This window comes from Dama dama, chromosome 12, assembly GCF_033118175.1.
Source record: "Dama dama isolate Ldn47 chromosome 12, ASM3311817v1, whole genome shotgun sequence".
In the NCBI taxonomy this organism is placed as follows: Eukaryota; Metazoa; Chordata; class Mammalia; order Artiodactyla; family Cervidae; genus Dama; species Dama dama.
Genome location: NC_083692.1, coordinates 63,677,084 through 63,702,759, shown reverse-complemented (window position 1 = coordinate 63,702,759; position 25,676 = coordinate 63,677,084). Strand labels below are relative to the sequence as shown.

Here is a 25,676-nt window from a genome sequence, read left to right as displayed (position 1 = left end):
GAATTTCAGAATGGCACAAATTTATAATTTTGATTGTATCAAATATTTTCAAGTGCTGATAATTTTAAGTATTGGTGAGAATGAAAGAAATAGGAACTCTTCATACACTGCTGGGAGTAGAAACTGGTGCAACTACTTTGGAGGGCAATGTGGTAGTATCTATTAAAATTTTAAATACTTATGACCCAGTCCTTTCATTTAATAGATTCCACCCTAGAGAAGAACTTGTAGAATTGCAAAAGGAGACAAATAAAAATGTTCTGACACATTGTAATATGGAAAAATTGGGAAATAAGGGGAAAAACACCTTGTGTCCAAAATCTGATAAATACTGTATATCTATAATATGGAATACTATGCAGCAGTTGTGAAGAATGATATAGAATCTACACTCCATATCTATCAGTATTGACATGGAAAGATTTAAAAGAAGAGTGAAAAAGCAAGCTGCAGACAAAGTATGATAACATTTTAAAAAGCTACTAAAACACACAAAACAAGATTCATTATTATTCACATACATACATTTACAAACATGTAGAAAGACACCTAGAACAACAGTTATTTATAACAGTGGTTATCTGTGAAGGACCAGGAATGTAGAGGATGCTTAAAGCGAACTTACTGTGTTACTGTGAATTGTTCTCAATGAGAACACATAAATTATGTGTACAATCAATCAGGCAATAAAAATATTCTGAAAGCATTAGGGCCACTAATTAATTCTGAGTACATTTCTGTTTAAACCTCTTGTTTAAATAAATATACAATAGTCTCTTGTTCATTACGTTACAAATATTATATTGTTAATATGTAATATTGAGGGGGCTGGGACTTTTACTTGCTTTAAATTTTGTATTAGTTTTTAGTTTTACTACTGTTGTCATACCAGGATAGTTTACCATCATATATATGTATTTTAGTCTTTAAAATATTGAGTCAATAATCTTTGTGATTCTTTGCCAGGGTGCTCAGCTTCAGGATTACAGATATATTATGTATGGCATGTTCCTACTGTTATTGTAAAAGCACGATTTCCTAAACATATCCACAACTCACATGATTTTAAAGAGCGCTGAAAGCTTGTTTTTAAAAATAAGCACAGAAGGTATTTTCAATATTTTAAATTGGAGTGCTTTCAAATTTATTTTGCCTCCTCCCTTTTCTTACTGTATCTAAATAACAGCCTACAAAGCACTACCCTCAGAAAGTTAACTCATTTCCCTAAGAGCACACCATAGTCATACAGTCAGAAAATGAGGTTTGCTGATTTCCATTCCAATGTGCTTCCCAGGTGGTGCAGTGGCAAAGAATCCGCCTGTCAATGCAGAAGATACAAGAGACACAGGTTCCATTCCTCGGTCGGGAAGATCCCCTGGAGGAGGAAATGGCAACCCAGTCCAGTATTCTTGCCTGGAGAATCCCATGGACAGAGAAGCCTGGCAGGCTACAGTCCACAGGGTTGTAAAGAGTCAGACGCAGCTGAGCACACACACGCACACATATTCCAATGTGCTCTCCATGACTATGACTCTAGGCACTGTCTTCTTTTTTAGAAAAAAAAAGAAAAACTAACATGGTGAAGAGTTTTTTTTTCCCCCATTCTATAGTAACAGCAGTCATTTTTATTCGAACTCATATAAAAATAAGGTGGAATATATGAACTAAAACATGCACCTAAAAAAGCCCTCGCATACAAGATAACAGGATATGATCTTTGCTGTTTCTATCTTCATATCTTTTTGTGCCTAAAGGTTCCTGACAAACTTTACTGCATACTTTAACTGTGTATCAACATAAAATTACATCCACTAAGAGGTTTCACTGTGTCCTTGCTAGCTTAAAAGTAGTGTAATTTCTCACTTTAAAATATATTTTGAAAAGACATTATTTAAAAGTGAATATGTAATTTTTCCTTCAAGAAAAACTGAATTGCTAATTTTTGGTTTTGCTTTGTTTTACCTCTCTTCTTCCATAATGGAGTCTTCTTTCCCAGACATTTCTGACGTGCTGTCATACATGAGTTTGTGAGTTTCAATGAAGTTTTTCTGTAAGGCAGACATCTGAGCCATGATCTTCTGGCGATGCAGCCTAGCAGCTTCAGCTTTTCTTTTTCGTTCTGCTTTTTCTTTATCATGAGTAATCTGAGTATTAAGAGACCACAACAATTAGGTAAGATCCATTGTTAAAATTTACAAATACTGTTCAGTTAGGAAAAATTTCCTATAGTAAACCTAGATTCGATCTGATGTCTCAAAATCAACATACAGGCTTCAGCACATCATACAACTAACTGTTCTTTTGTTTACTTCAATAATTCAACTCATTAAAAATTTTTTTAACTTAAGGCCAAGTACCTTAAATATCTAATAAACTGCCTTTCATATTCAATGCAGGTATATTATTAAAAAACAAAATTAAATAGTAATTCTGAATCACTTGTCAACCATTTAACGACTGACATTTAATCAATTTAAAATCAACTTGGTGATGTCTAACAGATACCCCTAGACCCGTTGTTAAGGATGAGAATTTTAACAACATTACTGAGATATATTGGTGTCCTTTTACTTATTTTAACTTAAGAGCAGTGTTTTTCTTTTAGAAAAGATAGCTAATAACCACAAGTAAAAATATTTTAACAATTTTAAGACTGGAATCCTCAAAACCTGATTCATTATACTATGGAAAAATTCATGACCTAAATATTACTGTATTTTATTGAATTTAAGATGCACCATAATCCTGTGTTCCACTACGAATGCTACTGATTAAATACTAAGAAGGCATGGATTGTAAGACATTCCAATTTCTGATATTAAAATACTTTAAAAATTAATAAAATATGGTATTTTTCAACAGAGCTCCACTGAAAAGCAATTTCCTCTGCTTTTCCTATATACCTTACAATAAATAGGTTCCTTGTACCTAACAGAAGCAGCTCCCTCATGCCAGTGAAGTTCAAAGACAGAGATGAACATCTCCATCAATATAATGTTATTACCTCATCATTCTTAATAGAATCTGATCCTGATGTAGTTGCTACAATTAAACAAGATTTTTCTCTTAATCGCTTCACGGTGTCAAACATCTGTGAAAAACAGACGAAATGTTGAAAAAAAAATTTGGTTAAAGTTTGGTTAAATTGAGCAGGAACAGAAACATTCACTCATCTGATTTTGTCATGTTTCCAAATGTCTTTCACTTAAGCTGTTTACACACACACTCACACATGCATACACACATACATATAAATACAGCAAGGATAAGCATACCTCTGTTTTCTAGTGGAAAAAAAATTTTTTTAATTTCAAATAACATTGCTAGGCAAAGACATAAAGACAAAGCTATAATATGGAAAGTGAAATCTTTTCTTCCTGATGCCAGTCCCTCTCGCCCAAATCAACTGAATTTAAAGATAATTAGCATGTCTTTGCAGGAAAAAAAAAATCAGAATATGTATTTTTTTATATATATTCTCATAAAAACTGATCCTACTATTATATGTTGCTTCCTACTTTCCATTTTCATTGAATCATTTATCTTTAGAGGTGTTTGCAAGTAGCTTACACAGATCTATCTTGCTCTTTTCATGTCTGAGTTTTGCGGTTTTATTGACACAACATGCACATTTGTTGCATACTCGCTATCCTCACTACACAACCTGCCACAGGGACTGGTGACTCGGGCGGCCAGCTGGGCTGTTCTCTCCACAACTGCTTTGCAGTTCTTGGAGGAGACAGATTTGTTTGTACAATAAGATTTGGTGTACAGGAAGATTTGTTGCACACCAGCAGTACCTCAAGCTCCTCAATGTTACGGACCAGGAACTTTCGGAAGCCACTGGGTAGCATGTGCTTTGTTTTCCTGTTGCTCCCAACATTATCTGGCCCCTGAGTCTTCTGGCATCCCACTGTCAATGCCTCTGGTTTTTCTTCAGTTACATTTAATTTTGACATATTGGCCTGACTGGTGCCAGATGAACTTCTTGTCCTCAGGTCCTCTTTTTAACAATCTTGGGCTTTTATGAGAATGGCCATGATGCCAAGTAAGGGATGGCTACCTCCGCAGTCAGTGCCCAGGAAGAGCTATATCATTGTTTTTATTAATAATAAATATCAAGATTTCAGAAATAAGAGAACACATCCATAAAACTTACAGTATTTATATTTTGAAAGAGCCTCAGTTTCATGTGGGAAAACCTCCCACAAGAAACTTACAACAAAACTTTATATTAACCATTTAGATAAAATATCTAATGTTTATAAGATCAGACATTTGTGCTTTTTATATAGTTTGACAATGAACTTTGGTATGTAATAGAAAAATAAACTTTCAGGGCCAGATCTCCAATTTATAACACCATTTACATAGGATATAAATGTTGGACTAAATGATAGTTCAGTTCACTTTTTGTTAATTGAGGTTATCACTGGCTTGTAACATTCTACAAGTTTCATGTGCACAATGTTGTATTTCTACATCTCTGTACACTATAGCATGCTCACATCAAAACCTTAGTCTCCATCCATTGTGATACAGTTTGACTCCCTTTGCCCATTTCACTCTCCCCTTACTCCCTTCCTTCTGGTAATCACTACTCTGTTCTCTGTATATATGTGATTGGTTTTGGTTTGATCTATTCGTTTATTTATTTAATTTCATCAATTAATTTAATATTCCACATATGAATGAAATCTATAAAATAGTTATCTACTTCACTTCTTTTATTTGTTTTTGTTTTATATTTTAAAATGATTATATTGGTAGGTTTAAGAAAAATACTAAATATTCATGAAATCTTCAAGAAAAATCTTGGTAATAACATTATCTTATTGTTACATATCAAATTACATCACACTTGTTTAAGAAGTATTTCTGTTTAAGTAATCAAAAGGACAGACTGCTTGAATTACAAAGCAGTACAAAGATCTCCAATTGATATAAATGTGGCAAATAACCACTCTATATTCTAATTATCAAAATAATATCTAGCTGATAACATAAAAATATTTTAATAAATACAGTGAGAAGAAACTTCATAACCTTGGTTCCATGTTTCCAGTTGGAGGGTTTTCCATTAAAGTAACATTCCTGACCTCTCTTCTCTACATCTCATCAACTTCTCCCCAAAGGCATTGCCATCCACTCAATAGTTCAAGCTCCAAGTTAAGTCATCTTTGATTTCTCTCATTCCTTCCATCAAATCTATCAGCAAGTTCTATAGTTCCTACCATCACATCATACCTGACTCAGTCCAGCTTCTTGCCATCTGCCCCCTAGCCTATGTCAGGCTCATTTCTTACTAGGTTTACTGTAGTCATATTTTAATGGTGTTCCTGTTTTTATTCTTGCCCCTACGATCCTTTTACCCTTGACCTGTAAGATCCTATATGACCTGGCCCCTGGCAACGTCTCTGATTTTGCTGCCTACCTTTCTCTACCTCCCCCATTATGTTCCCGTCACGCTAGCCTTGTCTCTGGTCACCTCAGAGCTTCTGCACTGCCGTCTCCTCAATCAGGAGTACTTTCCCAGATTACTGTAAGACTGGCCCCATGTCATTCAGTTCCAAGTTACTACCTAAAGCCAGCCTTTTCTGATTACCCATCTAAAGTTACCCCTACTCATCTACTGAATTATCCTGATATTTTTTGTTTATTGTCTGTACCTCAATGTATACTCCATGATAACAAGCACCTTATCTTTTTCAGAGTCTAGAAATGAGCATGGCACAAAGCAGGTTTACAATACATGTTTACTGACTAACAAAATAAATTTTAATTTATTAAAAAGACCCCTCCACTAAAACATAGGGAAATTAGTATTACTAACATGAAAAATTACAAGTGACCATGAAGATCAGTAACAAATAATTTTACAATTAGCAAATACTGTGATTTAACCTTAGAGGCAAACAGAGGGTTCTTAAATATTTAAACCAAGACAGGATTCGTTTATTTTTAGGTTTACCTGGAGTATCCATGTAATCATGTCCTTCTGGCCTTCTAACTGTGGAATCCCCTTGAGTTTTTCCAAAAGCATTTGTATATTCTGAGCATTCATGGCTGAACTTCCCAATCCTTTTTTAAAACACAAAAATTCTACATCATAAACATGTATCTTCATAATTACATATAAATTTTAATTTATAGTTAATGTTATTCACATTGATAAAGTTTGGACTCAATCCCTTAACTACGTTGATTATTTGCAATCACATGAAGTACCAAATAGTAAATTAAATAACTTGAAAAACTGGAATTACTTTAGGTCTCTCTTGTACATTTTCCACTGGGTCTGCAAAGTGTAAACTACCCTTAGTGATCTGTCTCTTGCCTTTCCTCTACTTCACTCACTGTCTAGTAAAAATACTGAGAACCAAAGCTCACAAAAATATGGAAGTGAGAGCTGTCATATCCATAAACGGAATGGGTTTAGGCTGTATGCAAGAATTTTTTAAAAAAGTGTTTAAATAGAAAATGAGATGCTTTTCTCTTATTGATTTTATAAATCAGATGTTCTTAGAATGTGCTCTGAAAAAACTGTTTTAATGACATAGCATTTAATAAAAATCTAATCTAAACCTATCCTGCTCTTCTAGGTTGAAAACGATGCAAACACATTATCATTCACTCAGACTTCTGCAGTCATTTTAAATTCAGAAACGTCAATAACCTTCATAGATGGGTACAGTGAATATTATGGTTGATATAGCAGCATATATTTGATAATACTGAGACAAGGAATGAAAGTAAGAAAGCTTCAATGTATGCAGCCCCCACAAAAGTGGGGGGGTGAGGTTGTGCAGTAAAAGGACTGTTGTGAGGATTAAAAAACATTATTTGCACTACTGAAAATTTTAAAAACTAAAGATGCTAGGAAAAGATTTAAAGCAATTTCAGTTTTCCGTCTTAAGGACTAACTAAACTTTATCAGAAACCCTCTTGCACTGTTGGTGGGAATGTAAATTGATACAGCCACTATGGAGAACAGTATAGAAATTCTTTAAAAAACTAGGAACAAAACTATCATATGATCCAATAATCCCACCACTGGGCATATACCCTGAGAAAACCATAACTGAAAAAGACACATGTATCCTAATGTTCATAGTAGCACTATTTACAGTAGGACATGTAAGCAACCTAGATGTTCATTGACAGATGAATGGATAAGGAAGATGTGGTACATATATAAAATGAAATATTACTCAGCCATAAAAAAAAGAACGCATCTGAGTCAGTTCTAGTGAAGTGGATAAATCTAGAGCCTATTATACAGAATGAAGTAAGTCAGAAAAATAAATATCATATATTTATATATATATATATATATGGAATCCACAAAAATGGTATTGATGAGTCTATTTTCAGGGAAGGAATGGAGATGCAGACAGAGAACAGACTTGTGGATGCAGTGGGGATAGGAGAGAGTGAGGCAAATGAAGAAAGTAGCACAGACGTATGTACACCACCATGTGTAAAACAGATGCTGGTGAGAAGTGCCTGACCAGCACTCTGTCATGATCCAGAGGGGTGGGGTGAGAGGAGGGGAGAGAAACTCAAGAGGGAGCTGATATATGTATAATTATGGCTAATTTGCATTGCTGTACGGCAGAAACCAACACAACACTGTAAAGCAATTTTCCTCCAATTAAAAAATAGATTAAAAAAATAAATAAGGGGAAAAAAAACTCCATCAATTAAATTTTCCATTACAAATTGACAAGTAGTTGAAACTACTGAAAATGATACTAAAACATACTTGAGGCCTTATGGTAAAAGTCAAATGTCACTTCTTCTTCAGGAGATTTTTGAAGCTGTTGCTTTTCTTCTAGTAAACCCAATGCTAGAATATGAAATGCCTGAAAGAGGAAAATAGGACAAGATCTTTAAAACTGTGCTTCTTCGGGTAAGTATATTTTAAATAGAAGTATAAAAATAAGCAATCTGATAGGTAAAAAAATGTGCAAAGTTTATGAACAAGCAGTTCACAGAGAAAGAAATGATATATACACGTATGAAAAATGTTCAACCTTGGGGGTTCCTTGGTGGACTACTGGTTAAGATTTTAGGCTTCCAATGCCTTGGCCTGCGTTAAATCCCTGGTCAGGGAAGTTCCTGCGAGCTGCATTGCACAGTCAAGAAATAAACAAATAAAACATTCAGCCTCACTTAAAGAAATGTAAGTGAAACAAGATCATCTATTTTTCACCTATTAAATGGCAAATTTTAGAGCTTATTATAATACAGGAGTGACAAAAGTGTTAGGAAGCAGGCATTTCTCATCACACTGGTAATGGGAAAGTAAACCAGTATAATGTTTTTGTAGGCCAATTAGACAATATCTATCAGTAATGTAAACGTACAGACCCAGAACTAGGAATCAGTGTGGTAGATTCACTTACTTAAGTATACAAAGGTATTTATACAACGTTCATTTTAGTGTTCTTTATTATGTGTGTGTGCACCCTCATGAGTAGGATTCTGTTGTTTAGTTGCTAAGTCATCTCCAACTCTTTGGAAATCCCGTGGACTGTAGCCTGCCAGGCTTCTCTGTCCATGGAATTTTCTCAGCAAGAATACTAGAGTGGGTTGCCATTTCCTCCTCCAGGGATTGAAGCCACATCTCCTGCACTGGCAGGCAGATGCTTTACCACTGAGTCACCTGGGAAGTGTTCTTTATTATACAAAGACCTAAAAACAACCTAAAAGCCTATTAATAAGAGATAGTTAAATGTATCATAGATGTCCATAATGGAATATGCAGCTACTGAGTATGTGTTAGGCCTATATGCACTAATGTGGAATGACTTCCGAAAGACACAAACCTTTTATATATGCGTTAGGAGGCAGGGAGAAAATTTTTAACTTTTGATTTTAAATATGTCTCTATGGGTTGAAAGTTTTACTGCATTTATTTACCACTGTTATTGAAAAAAACGTGAGGTACACATAGAGTATGACATCATTTAGAGCCTCTAGGTCAGTAACAGTCAAGGAAATTTAGTTAGGCAGGTGCTACCAAAGGTGACACTATTAAGTAACTTATCTCTAACAGTATGGAGAAAAAAATAGTTGCTTCCATTTAATGAGCTAAGTCTCAAACAACTCTATGAAATAGTACATGTGAAATAAAAATATAGGAAACTAACTGTGATACGATAATGACATGCCAATTTATTATTAGCAGGAATAAGCCTTTTCCGTTTTTCCTCTGCTTTTATTTATTTATTTATTTTAATGTAAATGATTCCCAAGAGTAAGGATCCTAAAAACCTGAGACTGTGTCACAAGGAAATCTGTGCCACATCTGAGCTGTTTTCAATGGCTTTTAGGTCTCAGGTGCTCTAGCTGTGGTTCTAACTGAAGGTCAGAAAGGTAGACTAGGGATCTTCTCCAGGCCCTTAAGACCTCTATGAAGTAAAGAAAGTATCTGAAAGAGAGAAAATACTTTTAGGATACATACCATCTGAAGCATTCCTTCAGTCCACAAGTTAGAATCTGGATCTACTGCCCGCTCAAATATGGTCCTGAGAATGTACATCATGATATCACAATTCAGAAGGTTAACTGCTTTGCTGAAAGCAGGGCAGAATTCAGGAGGTGGTGGTGGTGGTAATGCTAAGGTGGGCAGGAGATCAATGTCAGAAGAGATAAACAGTTATAATTTTATTTAGGTTATACGACATGCTAAATTTCAAATATCAGAGTCATATACTACATGTAAAACAACACAGGATCTTTGTTATCTATAAAGCACTAAAAACATCAATACTATGGGAAATATGAATCACTATGTAAGTCACCCAAAATAAACTCCATTTGTTAAAATTTAAAATTCTATCATCACTGATGTACATTATGCCTTAATATGTCAACAAGAAACAAAGGGTGCTTTGCATTCCATTAGTTGCTCACTTAAAAAAATAACAAAAACAAAACACTATATGCTTTACTGCTACAAAATCAGAATACAAAGTCAGTCAATTCAGAATCTCACTTTTTACCTTCATCTTTGTTTTCCTGTTTTCTCCTTTTCTTCTGCATATGTTCAGCCTATATATATTGAAAAAAAAAAAAAGGCCTATCTTAAAATATAACACTTGACAAGCATGAAACAAATGGAGTACTCTGAAGTAGGCAGGAAACCTACCAAAATATTTTACATACTGAAATATGTATTCAAATGCTACCTTATTCCAGAAACAAAATCATCGTCCTAGGGAAGGTCACTGCAAAATAGATGGTAATAATCCTCATCACTAATTTAGTTCCCCATTTCTTTCAGTCAACAATATTTACCTAGTGTCTATTATATACAGGGCATTGTACTAAAAACTGGAAATTATTCATTTTATAACAACAAAGCCAGACATCAAACTTAACTGAATGATCTAACTTAACATCACTCATCACCTTAACTAAGTGATCTAACTTAACATCACCGTTAATAGAACAGACATTATGCATTTACTGATGAGATACAGTATGTCACCTATGTAGTATTCTTGCTCCAAAATGCTTAGCTTGAATCTACTCATGGGAATAAAATTAGACATATCCAGAATACTGGACATTCTAAAAGACAACTAGCCTATACTAGTTGACATTGACAGAAATGTCAATGTTATGAAAAACAAAAAAAGGCAAAAAGAGTATTCCCAATTAAAGGAGATTATAGAAACACAACAGCAAATGAAGTGCATGATCTTTGATTGAATCCTCCTACCCCAACACTACCATAAAGAATATTTTTGGTATAATCAGGAAAATTTGAATAGTGACTACATACTAGATAGTATTATTGACTCAATTTTAATTTCTTGGGTGAGATAATGCCCTCTAATAATGAAAACCAGTATGAAACTACAGAAAAACCAGGGAATTGCCTATGGAGCTGGAAAGCCTAAAGCATTTTTGGTTTATTTACTGAAAAGGGTAACTTTTCATACCTTGCTATGCTGTGTTTTGGAGTAATGATAAAAGTACATATTAAAGTCTTTCAGTGATTCATCCTTCAGTTCATAAACTCCATGGCCTGATACACCAGGTTTCCTAAAAAGACAGAAAATACAGAGGTGAACTGCACTGCTCTTGAAGTATAGAGTAACACAAAGTAAGAAGCTAAAAATTAATCTCAAAATCAAGAGAAAGAAAACAATCATATCTCATTCAGCTTGCTTAAATTGAATGACAAATTTCATTTCATGAAAATAAACTAAAAAATTTAACACTGTAAGCTCAAAGTCCTGGTAACAGTTGTGGCTCATAATTATGAAATTTAAACAAATATGAAAAAGTTTATTTTATACCATGTAGATCTGATTCCATGCCCTACTTAAATCCCTAAGGCTTTGTTTTTAGTCTCTGAAGCCTAAGACTGACTATTCAACTAAAGCCTACATTGTCTAAGGCGAAATCTAAAATAGCAGTTAAGATATCATGTCCTTAGGAAATCATAAATGAAAATAAAATAGTGATCCTCTATAGAGAACTATAAGGAAAAACACCAAAGCCAAAAGGAGCATACTGCACATTAAATGGCTTTTGCTCTCTATCAAAGTAAGTGAAATATCTTCCTGAATATTATTAGAGCATAAAAAAGCTATATTCTATTTTTAAAGGTATTTGACACTAGCAATTTATTTATGAATACATGACAATAACAAGTAGAAATTCACTACTAGTATCAATTATTTTAATTTCAAGAATTAACCTTTTAACCTTTTAAAATCTTATTTCCATTTTACAGATTTTACACATTTTACACATTTACATTTACACATTTTACATTCTCAAAGAATCAAATGATTGCAAAATGTTTTAATCCTAGCAGAGAAATATTTTAAATTAGTATACAAAATGAAAATTGAATAGAATAAATGAAGTCATGGTTTAGAATTGATGGGAAAGAGACTATCAGAAAGGTTTGTTTACTTATTAAGTCACCTAATATAAAAAGTGGATAGTTCTCATTGGTTTGCCAAAAAATACTCACTTCTTCAGCATACAGGTACTAAGTGCCTACAGTACCCCTAGATCTCACCTATAATCTCTGTCTATACTTGGATTCTGTTTTTAGCAGTTCAAGAAAGAACTTCAGAACTTCTACAAGAATTCAAATTACAAGACAAAAATTTGGCCTACCTTTCAGAATAAGCATAAATATTAAGTACTTACTTAAATGTGGCCACTTTGTTTATGACGTTCTCTAAGCCAGTTTCATTATTTTCCTGTTGAAACAATATTTTTGTCATTTTTACCTTCACATAATGACTTTGTTTTCTCTTACTGTGAACTGAAACACCCTTTCAAAGCATTTTTGAGTGTTTTAAAAATAATTCAAAATAAGATCAATTTCCAATATTTAAAAATTAGGTCTAAAACCTATTAGCTTTGTTTTGAAGGATGGATTTCTTAACAGAGGTAAGACGCCTGTATAAACTGCTTAAGGAAGAAATGTAATCTAAATTTGCCCTCGTATATGTATATACATACAACCAATAATTCAAAGAAACTGTTATTTTATTTATCTAGTATGCTACTCACCCACATCATTTAAGCACATGTCCATGCTGAACTAATCCCTAAAACCAAGGTAACAAAATAAATAGGATCTATGGTAAAACACATATATAGATGTCCAAATATATTCTGGCTTCCGCAATTATAATTTTTTTTTTTCAAATTGGCTTGAACTTTTCCTTTAACAAAAAAATTTTATTTTTCTTTTTGGCCAAGCTACATCCCATGTGGGATTTTAGTTCTTCAACCAGGAATTGAACCCACACCCGCTCCAGTGGAAAGGCAGAGTCCTAATCATTGGACTACCGGGAAGTCCCAACAAGGAATCTTCTTCTTTTTTTCAATGAAGTCATTTAAAATCAGGATAAGGACTTAGTCAATATACTAAAGCAAGCTCATAGGTTCCTATAGTCCTGCAAAAATTAAGAAATTTAGCTCTAGCCTCCTTTAAAAATGTACTTGAAAGGAGTGAAAAGTAAGGGTATACATTAAAGCTTGCTATTTTTTGGCAAAACATGCTATGTATTTTTTTGGTATTTATTTATGGTATTTATGGTATATATTTATTTATTTTTGGTATTTATTTATTTAAACATGGTATGTATTTATTTTTTTGGCTCCAAAATCACTGCAGATGGTGACTGCAGCCATGAAATTAAAAGATGCTTGTTCCTTGGAAGAAAAGTTATGACCAACCTAGACAGTATATTAAAAAGCAGAGACATTACTTTGCCAACAAGGGTTCATCTAGTAAAAGCTATGGTTTTTCCAGTAGTCACGTACGGATGTGAGAGTTGGACTACAAAGAAAGCTGAGTGCTGAAGAATTGATGCTTTTGAACTGTGGTGTTGGAGAAGACTCTTGAGAGTCCCTTGGACTGCAAGGAGATCCAACCAGTTCATCCTAAAGGAAATCAGTCCTGAATATTCATTGGAAGGACTGATGTTGAAGCTGAAACTCCAATAGTTTGGCCACCTGATGTGAAGAACTAACCCATTTGAAAAGACCCTGATTCTGGGAAAGACTGAAGGTGGGAGGAGAAGGGGATGACAGGGGATGAGATGGTTGGATGGCATCACTGACTCAATGGACATGAGTTTGAGCAAACTCTGGGAGTTGGTGATAGACAGGGAGGCCAGGCATGTTGTATTTCATGGGGTCCCAAAGAGCTGGACATGACTGAGTGATTGAACTAAACTGATGGTATGTATATCACTACTGGTATGTGAAATTGTTTTTATGTGGTACACATATATCCTTAAATTTTTGAACAATTATTCATTTATCTTAACATGTATTAAGAAAAAATTAATCTAAAATGTCAAACCTACTATTTCATTGTATTGTTGCTTAGAAAGATGCTAAGGGAAAACTTTAAGTTGTACTAGAAAAATTTAAATTGTAATTTTAAAATGTACTAGTAATTTCTAAAATTGGTAGACAGATGTGCAGAAATTATGAAGGTGATATGGTTAAAGTTTGAGAATCAGTTAACAGTGAAACTAGAAAAGCACTATGGATATTTTGCAAGAAAAATGACCAAGAGTCAGGGGTTATTTCTATTCTACTTCTCTGGAAAGCCTTGATAGTAAAGGTAAGTTTAACCTCTTATAAGAATCATTGTTCTAATGCATAATTTAAAAATATGTGTTAAAAATTATGACTTATAATTTTTAGGATTACTGCTTAAATATCAACAATACTGAATGTAAATATCATGTGGGATGGCCATGAGAATGCACCCTGCAGACCTCTAGTTAGAGGAACAGAGACAATAATGCAGGCTCACTCAGGGAGGCATGGGAAGGCATCAAACCTTGATTAGACTACCCAGCAGTCCAGGACATTCCTACCTAATCTTCCTTCCCTCTTTCTTCATCTGGAATCAGACTTGCACTACAGCTTGATGGCTCCCCCAGCCTTTCCCAGCTCCCTCATCAATCCTCTCACAGTCATTGTTCCTAATAAAACCTTAAATGTTTTGTCTTCATATCTGCTTCTCAGAAGACCCAGACTAACACACCACCCAAATAGTTTCAGTATTTCACAAAGTTCTCTTTTCCTCTGGAGAAAATTTATGTTAAAGTAAAAAAATTAAAGAGTTTATTGCTCTAAAGTGTTTTCTAAATAGACAGGATGTCTCTAAAATGCTTCCTAATGCCCCAAAGCCCAGAATTAAGGTTTATACTACTAAAAAATTAATGGTGAGAGTTTCATATCTGAAAATCAAAATAAATTTTCCTAAAACTTCAAGAGCTTCCAACTAAAGAAAAGAAAAAACTATCCCATCTTGATGTGAATGGAGTAAAAAGACAAAACTGGACTTACATTCTCAGGTAAATTTTTGGCAATGGCACTATGCGGCATGGGTTCAATACAAAGCAAGTGAATAATTTCTCTCATTGTGACCTCTTCTTTGGTCACGTTTCCTACTCCAGGTACGTAACGCTCTCCTAATGCAAAAATGAAAAGAAAAAGTAAGAGTTAATTGCTTTCCACTCAAATCAAGAACACTGCATTAAATCAAATCTATGAGAGAGTGACCAAAAGTTATTTGAACATGTTTCTAAACCTGAACAACAGTCTATATGTTGAAAGAGGAAGAAATATACAGAGATCTGAGTAACACAGGGCTTGTCTTAACTTAAACACACACACATTAATATACACACACTCGAATATAAACAAAGCCCCTCAATTAAATAAGCATGTACTACTAATCCAAAAAAACAAAAAAGAGGGTAGTGGCCATCATGGGACAACATAAAATTAAAAGATGCTTGCTCCTTGGAAGAAAAGCTATAAAAAACATAGACAGTATATTAAAAAGCAAAGATATCAATTTGCCAACAAAGGTCTGTATAGTCAAAGCTATGGTTTTTCTAGTAGTCATGTATGGATGTGAGAGATGGACCATAAAGAAGGCTGTGCGCTAAAGAATTGATGCTTTCTAACTGTGGTATTGGAGAAGACTCCTGAGAGTCCCTTGGACAGCAAGAAGATCAAACCATTAATCCTAAAGGAAATCAACCTTGACTATTCACTGGAAGGACTGAGGCTGAAGCTGAAGCTCCAGTACTTTGGCCACCTGATGCAAAGAACTGACTCATTCGAAAAGACCCTGATGCTGGGAAATATTGAAGGCAGGAGGAGAAGGGGATGACAGAGGACAAGATAGTTAGATGGTATCACCAACAAAATGGACATAAGTTTGAGCAAGCTCCAGGAGATGGTGAAGGACAGGGAAGTCACATGCTGCAGTCCATGGGGTCACAAAGGGTCAGACACAACTAAGCAACTGAAAAACAGCAACAATGGATCATGAAACAACAGCTCTTCTTTCAAGATCTTCCTCAAGTTTGTCTCCACTTGTTATTTAAGAAAGAACAAAGTGAAAACTAAAAGACAAAATACTTAAAAATATCTCTATAGGCTAAATGACAAAACAGTAATGTGTGTCAGGAATGGATGCTATTGCCAGCATGCCCACATGATCAGATTTCTATTTTTTATCTCAAAAAACTGCCAAATGGAGAGAGAAAATAGCTAATTTTAACTATGGGAATGTCACTGGTGTCAACAGCATCTAATTCCCAATGCCTAAAGAAGGCTTGATATATTTGATCTTATGTCACCATTGATTTTCAATACTACATGTGTACAAAGTCTCGTGATATCTATAAGAGGGGAATTAGAGTACAAAGACAGGAATTTTTTTTTTTGTCTAAGAGATCTGAATTTTACAAATCAGCAAAACAATGGCATTTTGTTAATTTAATTCACTCTCAACAGATTCATTACTCTTTAAATATATTGTAATTTTCAATTTTTCACCAGAACAGTACCCTCTAAGTTTCATGCTAGAAAGAATCTTGGAGATCATGTAGATTACTTTTACACTTTATGAATCAAGAATCTGAGCCCCTGAAAATGTAAATGGCATGCTCTTGATAGTTTATAGCAAGGTCAAGACTAGCTCTTGTTAGTTTATAGCAAGGTCAAGACTAGATCTTATGATTCCTAATCCAAATCTTTTATACTTATTGATGTTTTCTCTGTAATATTATCAGAGATTTTACACATACATACACTTTTTAAAAAATGATGGCTCTTAAAAGTAATAGACTTAGAAATGTAGCTAGTATTAACTAAAAATAAAATGACACAGAAGGAAATATCCAATGAATTTAGGTAAACAAAATAACAGTAATATAATAGCAATAGTAAAATAGTGAAAATATAAAACACCAAAACCTACTGACAATTCTAATACATAGTATTAATGAGCAGTAGCAGAAATTCTTCATAGTATTCCAAGAACAAACACAAAAATTCCCCTTAAGTTTCTGTAATCTAATAAAGTATATCATCAACTTAAAAATATTTCGCACATTTTTAACTTGTCCATTTTTTCCAGAAGTTTCCTACAAAATACTCTGGAAATATTTCAGAAGAGTTGGTGACTGGAAGATTTACGTCTCATGTGGCAATGAAGGTTTACCACACTTTCTGCTGAGATAAGCAGCTAGGCCAGTAACTAGCTCCTGACAAACAGCAAGTAAAATAAACCCATGTTTTCAGATTTGGCTAATGGTTAGAATCCTTACCAGGAACTATTAATACAAAGCAGTCTCTCCTACAGTAAAGTAGAAACAAGAGCCAGAATAAGAAGTTAACTTTTACACAGCTGGTAAAATCAAGAGACTATAATATAGAATATATAAAAGCAGAAGTAAGGCCAATATTAGCACAAAATAATTTAATTGAATCGGATGAAAATACATCTTACTTAGATGCATGTTACATTGAAATTTTACATATATTTAAAAAATTTTTAGCACCTAACATATACTTATTTTACATCTATGTTTCTAACTAGGATAATTATATTCCAGACCTCTACAAACAAGTCCAAACAATTACAAATCAGGTATTGAAAAATGAAGATGTAATAGCTGTGCTTTTCTAAAGATGAGTTTCTAAATGTATCAGTCACATTAGTCACATTAATCTCTAATATTCTCTGCTATATTTGGGAGAAGAACAAAGTAACTTAGAGTTCTTATTAATGTTCTCTCTATAAAGTAACTCATGCTCTGTTTCAAAACATCTTTTACTCTTACCCACAATATAGATGAGGACTTGAAGCATTTCTTCTATTAAGGTATTATACTGCTTAACCAAATCCTATAGAGTTTTAAAGGAAAAAATTAGTTACATAAGAACCAAAAGCCTCCATAAAACACACATTTTTTTCAGGATCAGACTGACAGTCCAGCCAATCCAGTATTTTCTTTCAGACCACAGCAACAGAGAATTATGAGATGAATAATTCCCTTTTGCTGACTTCAAATTCTATAAGGTCACAATACTCGGCATGTAATAAGAACTCAATAACAATCACTAAATATTATTATTGTTTTTATTATCGTTATTACCCATCAAGCCTTCAGTCAGCAAAAGAATTCTAACCTTTAACTTCCCTTGTACTATGGCTTCCTTCTTATCAGGGTTGGTGAGACAGTGGCTACAAATACGTAACTAACAGCTATGGTGAATGTACTCCTCCCTAAAACACCTGTTACTTAAATACTACAGTAAATTAGATACTCATTTTCATTGAGTATAAAAACATGACTAAAAATTTGCTTGTATTTTGTATCCTATTCTTTGTCCCTTTGTAAGTGACTTCTAATTTGAAGAATAAAATAATGTAATTCATAAATTACAAAGGCTACTTTATAAACTGGTATGAAATATTAAAACAATGAAGAGGTGCTAAAATTCCAAACTATAAACTGAAAAAAGGTAATAAATATAAATAAAGAATATCTTTACTAAACAAGGAACTTTCACAGACATAGGAAAAAGGTGAAGGACAGGAACAGATAATTCACTACCAAAAAGGAAAAAAAAAGGTCAATAATCATGAAAACAAAGTCAACCTCACTGATAACTAAAAAACTGCAAATGAAAATTAAACACCATCTTTCACATATTAGATCAACAAAGTACCAGAGCCATTATAGATGTATATACTGCTAGAGAGAGTCAGTTTGACAATATCTATTCAAGAAATATAAGAAAGGGTATGCTGCATTCTCCAGCAAATCTACTCCTAAGAATTTATCTTAACAAAATAAGTAGGCAAGTATTTAAATCTTGAGGTGCAGAGATGCTTATAAGAGCAAAAAAACTCAAAAAACCCCTTCAGCAACAGGAGACTAAAGTATAATGCAATCATAAAGTGCAATATTGCACAGCCATTAAAAATTATGTTAAAAAAAGATGATGCAGTTATATACTTCTTTAATGCCAAGAAAAAAAACCTATCACAATATTTCATTAAACACAGGAAGCAAATTGCAAAATAGCACATATAAAAGATTCAATTTTTCCTTTAAAAACAAACGACACCAAAACTTTAAAAGTGATCATTTCTAGGAGGCAGAGTTTCATGTGATTTTCTTCTCCTTTTTGTTAATCTATATCCAGTCATCACTCAGTATCCTCAGGGGATTACCTCCAGATAGCAAAATCCACAGATGCTCAAGCCCCTTATATATACTGACTAGTAGGTCGGGATTCTGCATCCATGGATATGGAGGGCCAACTACATTCTAATTTTTATAGAGTAAAAAGAGTATATGTGTGTACATTCAGAAGTATATGTATGTTTTATGTATGTGTATGGTGTTTGGAGATATATACATATAAATAAATAAAAATCTTATATATGATTAAAATAGTTAACAATAATATTTTCTTTGGATTAATTTACATATCAGTTTCTATCACTTACTTGGTCTTTTATGGATATAGTCTTGTTAAAAGCATCAGCAAGTTCATACCTCTGAAGTACCAGTAATAAAAACTTGTTGGGATCCATTAGAGATGCACCAATCTGTGAAAGAAATCAAGCCCCATAGTTCTATGTATTAAATGGAGAAATATTTTGTCTCTATTAGTAGGGCTATGAGAAAAATTATAAGGTAAATCTGCAGAAGATAATGTAGCAGTCCCTTCTGCTTCTATGATTCTTTTTTTTTTTTGCTTCTATGATTCTATATTCCATCTCAACACTGAGGAAAAACTTAAGTAAATAAAAGTATAACACAATAATTAGTTATAAAAAAGTTATTATGTTATAATATCTTCTTCTATTACAAGGAATATAGGAAGGAAGGTTATGACACATATCAGAACAAATTTAAATAGGTACCTGAAGCATAATGATATCTTTATCGTACATTTCTTCTCTGCATTTAACATCTTGGTAATAAAACACCTATAAAATAAATGGTAGAACAGAAGCTAAAAGAATCATTTTATTTCAAACAAAATTCTCAGCAAAAACTATTCTTTAAATTTTTCCTAAACTAGAAACCCCAAGAACTATGTAGCAGGAAAAAAAAAAAGCTGTAAATTTGTGAATCATTTTAAGGCATTTGGGAGGATGATGTGAGAAAATATGGCATGAAAATATTTCAGAGTTTAAAATGCTCTATACTAGTTATTATTCTCAACATGTAACAAAATAATTGACTCCCCCTCCCCTCAAGTTCAATTGTGAGAATCTCCTCAGTAGCTTAGCAGTAAAGAATCTGCCTGCAATGCAGGAGACCCAGGTTCGGTCCTTGGGTCAGGAAGATCCCCTGGAGGAGGAAATGGCAACCCACTCCAGTATTCCTGCCTGGGAAATTCCATGGACAGAGGAATCTGGCGGGCTATAGTCCATGGAGTCCCCGAGTCGGACATGACTGAGCATAGAAAAGCATACTAAGTTTAAAACAGCCACTTCAATAAAAGTAAACCAAATTTCTACAATCAGTCAATGCCATTTTTCTCCCAAGCAGTATCTTTACAATCTGTTTCCCCATCTTTCAGGAAAAGCACTTCTTATTTGCTCTAAAACAGAGGGAAAAATTGTAAGATGCTGTTCAATTAAGACTGGAGGTAGGAAGTTTACAGTTCCCAAGTAAGGTAATCTTCAGAAAAGATATATATTAGTGGGAGAGTTTCTGGTAGTATTACTGGCTTTCACCTGACCTATCCACTTAACAGGATTAAGGAGAAATGTCCATATAGTCACTAAAACTTCCTTGAGTTTACACAAGAGCTAGAAAACAAAAGTACTGAGCAGAATCCAGGGATACAAAGTAAAATATGTATTAATAAAGGAAAAAGCAAGCAGAAAATGAACACACAATATGAATAATACGCCTTGCCATACCTGGCTAATGAGAGAGAGCCCATTTCTTCGCCACATCTCAGCAACAACCTGGGCAACCAATACCAGACAACGCAAAGGATATTCAACCAGTACCTCTACTTGAAAATCCCCCTGAAACAGAGTGAGATCAATTTCAATATTTCTCAGAGGTTTGGACGCTATGGCACTATACATTGCTCCATTTTCTCATCTGTAAAATGGAAGGGCTTGAACTAGAGGACTCCAAGTCACCATGATTCAGGTTTCAATGTTCTATGACACAGACATAAAATTATTAACTGGGAATTATTCAGGTAGGTTTCAAAGTATCTTTTTCTTCCCACTCAACCAAGAGGTATTTAGAAATAGAATATAAGCAAGTCAGAATTTAATAGTCACTTACAAAAGGCACAAATTCATGCAGTCTTGAAACAGCACCCAGCCTGCTCAAACGCACATGAAGACCTAAAAGTTAAAAAATGAAAAAGATGAGAAAGCAATAAACCCAGTTGATTTGTTCCCCAGTTAATTCATCAAGTTTGAAAACTTGTGAAATTTAAATGTACATTAATTGAGCTTAGATATGATGCCTCAGAATGCAAAGCTTTGATTTCCAATTTTGAAACAGTATTACTAATATATTTAAGATCCTACATTGTACTATTTTTATATATATAAATACTATGCTGCTTCCTAAGAAATGATTTTCCTCACAAACCAAGTATCAAAAGAAATAAAAACTGCAGCCGTTAAAAAGAATTCATTTGAATCAGTCCTAATGAGATGGATGAAACTGGAGCCCATTATACAGAGTGAAGTAAGCCAGAAAGATAAAGAACATTACAGCATACTAACACATATATATGGAATTTAGAAAGATGGTAACAATAACCCTATATGCAAAACAGAAAAAGAGACACAGAAATACAGAACAGACTTTTGAACTCTGTGGGAGAAGGTGAGGGTGGGATGTTTCAAAAGAACAGCATGTATACTATCTAAGGTGAAACAGATCACCAGCCCAGGTGGGATGCATGAGACAAGTGCTCGGGCCTGGTGCACTGGGAGGACCCAGAGGAATCGGGTGGAGAGGGAGGTGGGAGGGGGGATCGGGATGGGGAATACGTGTAACTCTATGGCTGATTCATATCAATGTATGACAAAACCCACTGAAATGTTGTGAAGTAATTAGCCTCCAACTAATAAAAGAAAACAAAAACAAAAAAATAAAATTAAAAAAAAAAAAGAAATAAAAACTGTATAGCACAGGGAACTGTGATAAACCATTATGAAAAAAGAATATACAAATGTATGTGTGTGTGTGTATATGTATATATACATGTATATATAAAATTAGTCATTTTACTGTCCAACAGAAATTAAACACAGCATTGTAAATCAACTATACCTCAATAAAATAAAAAGAAATACAAACTAATAGGTATTTCTTTTTGTGAAAATAGAGGTGACATAAAATCACATGTCAATTATACCACATACAAAAATTAACTAAAAATGATATGAGCAATCTGAACACAGATGCTAAATCTATAAAACTCTTAGAAAATAACATAGGGAAAAGACTTTGCAACACTGGATTTGATGATAATTTCTTGGATATGACATCAAAAACACAGGAAACCAAAGGAAAAATAAATTAGACTATACCAAATTAAAAACTTTTGTGCATCAAAGGACATGAACAACCGAGTGAAAAGGCAACCCACAGAATGGAAGAAAATACCAGGAAATCATATATCTGATAAGCAGTTAATATCCAGAATACACAAAGAATTCCAATAACTCAACAATAAAATCTCATTAAAAAATAGACAAAAGACTTGATCAGACATTTCTCCAAAGAAGAAATACATATGGCCAGTAAGGACAGGAAACAATGCTCAATATTACTAATCATTAAGAAAATGAAAATCAAAACCACAGGAGACCAGTTCACATTCATTGAAGTTGCTCAGTCGTGGCCGACTCTTTGCAACCCCATGGACTGTAGCCTACCAGGCTCCTCCATTCATGGGATTTTCCAGGCAATAGTACTGGAGTGGGGTGCCATTTCCTTCTCCAGGGGATCTTCCCAACCCAGGGATCGAACCCAGGTCTCCCACATTGTAGACAAATGCTTTACCATCTGAGCTACCACACTCATTAGGATGGTTATTTAAAAGAAAAAATAACAAATGTTGATGAGGATGTAAAGAAACTAGAATCCTTGTGCACTGTTGTTGGGAATGTAAAATGGCGCAGCTGCCGTGGAAAACAGTACAGTGGCTCCTCAAAAAATTAAAAACTAGAATTACCTTATGATCCAGCAATACCACTCTATGTATGTATAACTCCAGAACTGAAAACAAGGATTCAAACAGATATTTGGATACTTGTGTTCATGGCAACATTATCCAACAATAGTCAAAAGCTGTAAGCAACCCAAGCATCTACTGGAGGATGAACAGACAGAATGCAGTATGCATACCACAGAATACTGTGCTGTGCTTAGTCGCTCAGTCGTGTCCGACTCTTTGTGATGCCACGGACTGCAGCCCGCCAGGCTCCTCTGTCCATGGGGATTCTCCAGGCAAGAATACTGGAGTGGGCTGCCATGCCCTCCTCCAGGGGATATTCCCGACCCAGGGATTGAACCCAGGTCTCCTATATTGCAGGCGGATTCTTTATCAGTTGAGCCACAGAGAAGCCCAAGAAAATTGGAGTGGGTAGCTTATCCCTTCTCCAGGGGATGTTCCTGACCCAGGAACTGGGGTCTCCTGCATTGCAGGTGGATTCTTTACCAGTTGAGCTACCAGGGAAGCCCACTATGGAATATTATCTAACCTTAAAGGTAAAGGAAATCTTACACACATCACAACATGGATGAACTTTGAGAACATTATGCTAAGTGAAATAAGCCAGTTATAAAAGGATACAAATATGATTTCACTTATATGAGATACCTAGAGTAGTCAAGTCATAGAGACAGAAAATCTCTGTAGTGAACAAGGAATGAGAAGCTATGTTGAATGGGTACAAAATTTCAGATCGGGAAGATGAAAAAATTTTGGATATGGATGGTGGTGATGGTTGTACAACAATGTGAGTATACTTAACACCACTGAACTATATACTTAAGCATAATTAAAATAGTAAATTTTACATATATTTTACCACAAAAATATAAATACGTACACTTCTATGAAGTTGTTAAAAGAAAAAAAAAACTGACAGGGCCAATTTACATGGAAAAGCAAATCAAAGGATGATTAAAGACAATCTATGATTTCTTTCTTTTAGTGGTGAAAGGAAAAGTGAAAAAGTCAACACACTGGTGCAATCAGATAGAGAAGAGGGTGAAAAAACTGCAACAAGATTTTCCTATATTTACCCTTGGTTAGGCAATAAGTTACCAAGTTGGTCCTAGAGTGTATATTATGAGGATCCATGAGTTGACCCAGATAACAAAAGATCCAGGTAAACAAACACCCTGACATGTCTGGTCACAGCTGTTTGTAGGACAGTGACAGTTCTTAACTGCAGTATCTGATCTAAGTATGTGCTCACAAAAGCAGTACTGATTCTAATATGACTATCTACAGAAAACAAAGCTAACAGAAACATGCAAGAACCAAATAAACACTCACCAGCAAGAGTCCTAGAGAGTGGCAGATGTATGCTTACAAGATCTTCAGATACTTTGTAGGACTTAGTTTCCAAAGTATGACCACATAATTGTATTACTGTTTTGCTACTAGATTTGAAACCTGTACTGCACCTCATCACAGCTTTGTGACATTCTTTATAAGCCACTAGTAAGAGTTCTTCCTAAAAGGAAAATAAGAATGCAAATAAACTGATAAGTTACCCACTTTATTATTAATATATCATTCAATATTTACTATTAAATAAATACAAGCACAAAATTGTGTTATTAGAGCTACCTCAATAGGATCTGCAAACCTGTAGGAAACATTAAGACAGTCAGACAGACACACATACACAATCAAAGTAAAAAATTGCAAGCCATGTAAGTGGTATAACCTAATAACTCTAATAGGGCAAAAAAAGAAAAAAAATCACAAACAATTGGGAACACACATTTGTAAACACAGCTTTTGAGTGGGGTCTGAAAGATGGGTGGAAGATGGAGAGATGGTAGCAATGTAAGCAGAGATACAGAATAAACAAACAGAAATAAGGGGAAGTACAACTCCTGTTCAGGGAGTGGAAAAGAATAAAATCTAGATAAATCAGAGGGCTTATGGACAGAATTAATGAGCCAGTAAACTGGAAATATGCCTTGGCACAGCCATGTGAATTTGAATAGACTTGAGAGTATCTGATGTGTAATAACGAAGTCAACGTATTGTTTCAAGAAGAATTAGTGGTGTCACTGAAGATGATGGATTGGAGGGGGCAATGTTAGGAGACAAGGAAACCAATAGAAAGTTTTATTACTAAGTTAAGTGTAAGGTAATAAGGGACTCAACAAGGGTGGCGGCAGTTATGGTGAAAAAGAATAAACTTACAGTAAATAAGTTAGGATTAAAGACAAATTTAGGAGGAGGAAGACTCAAATCTGGGTGAGTATGGGAGGGAGATGAGTCAAAGGTCACTTTTTAAGACCATTTCTCACATGGATTTTATTTTTAAAAAAGAATTCTACAGTTAAATAAATTTTGGGACTATTCCTCTTAGAAATGATGATTTATCAAAAGGTTTGAGAAGTTTAGTGGTTTAAAAAAATGTTTGATTTTGTTCAACCTAACATTTTTCAATCTTACCTGAACACAAAGCATTTTTTTCCCTCAAAGGTCTGTTAACATCTAACACACAGAACACAGTGGTTCTCAGATTTCCTGTATGGATGAATGCATGAATCATGGTGTCATGAATAGAACAAGAAAGTCAAGAAGAGAAAATGCAAGCTGGA

At 34.2% G+C, this 25,676-nt stretch overlaps 1 protein-coding gene and 1 pseudogene across 1 annotated transcript in view; both read right to left on the bottom strand.

Annotated features, from left to right (window-relative positions):
• The window catches only part of UBR1 (ubiquitin protein ligase E3 component n-recognin 1), a 138,521-nt gene that overhangs the window by 49,605 nt on the left and 63,240 nt on the right, over positions 1-25,676 (bottom strand). The window contains exons 15-29 of the mRNA XM_061157446.1: positions 24,388-24,568; positions 21,144-21,205; positions 20,762-20,872; positions 19,751-19,816; positions 19,331-19,432; positions 17,652-17,715; positions 14,857-14,981; positions 12,184-12,236; positions 10,956-11,058; positions 10,011-10,059; positions 9,470-9,624; positions 7,766-7,865; positions 5,972-6,081; positions 3,005-3,091; positions 1,963-2,144 (exon numbers count right to left, since the gene is read on the bottom strand). Coding sequence (XP_061013429.1) covers positions 1,963-2,144; positions 3,005-3,091; positions 5,972-6,081; positions 7,766-7,865; positions 9,470-9,624; positions 10,011-10,059; positions 10,956-11,058; positions 12,184-12,236; positions 14,857-14,981; positions 17,652-17,715; positions 19,331-19,432; positions 19,751-19,816; positions 20,762-20,872; positions 21,144-21,205; positions 24,388-24,568 — 1,550 coding nt within the window. The remainder of the gene's footprint in view (positions 1-1,962; positions 2,145-3,004; positions 3,092-5,971; positions 6,082-7,765; positions 7,866-9,469; positions 9,625-10,010; positions 10,060-10,955; positions 11,059-12,183; positions 12,237-14,856; positions 14,982-17,651; positions 17,716-19,330; positions 19,433-19,750; positions 19,817-20,761; positions 20,873-21,143; positions 21,206-24,387; positions 24,569-25,676) is intronic.
• LOC133065864 (large ribosomal subunit protein eL32-like) lies at positions 3,577-5,453 on the bottom strand (annotated as a pseudogene).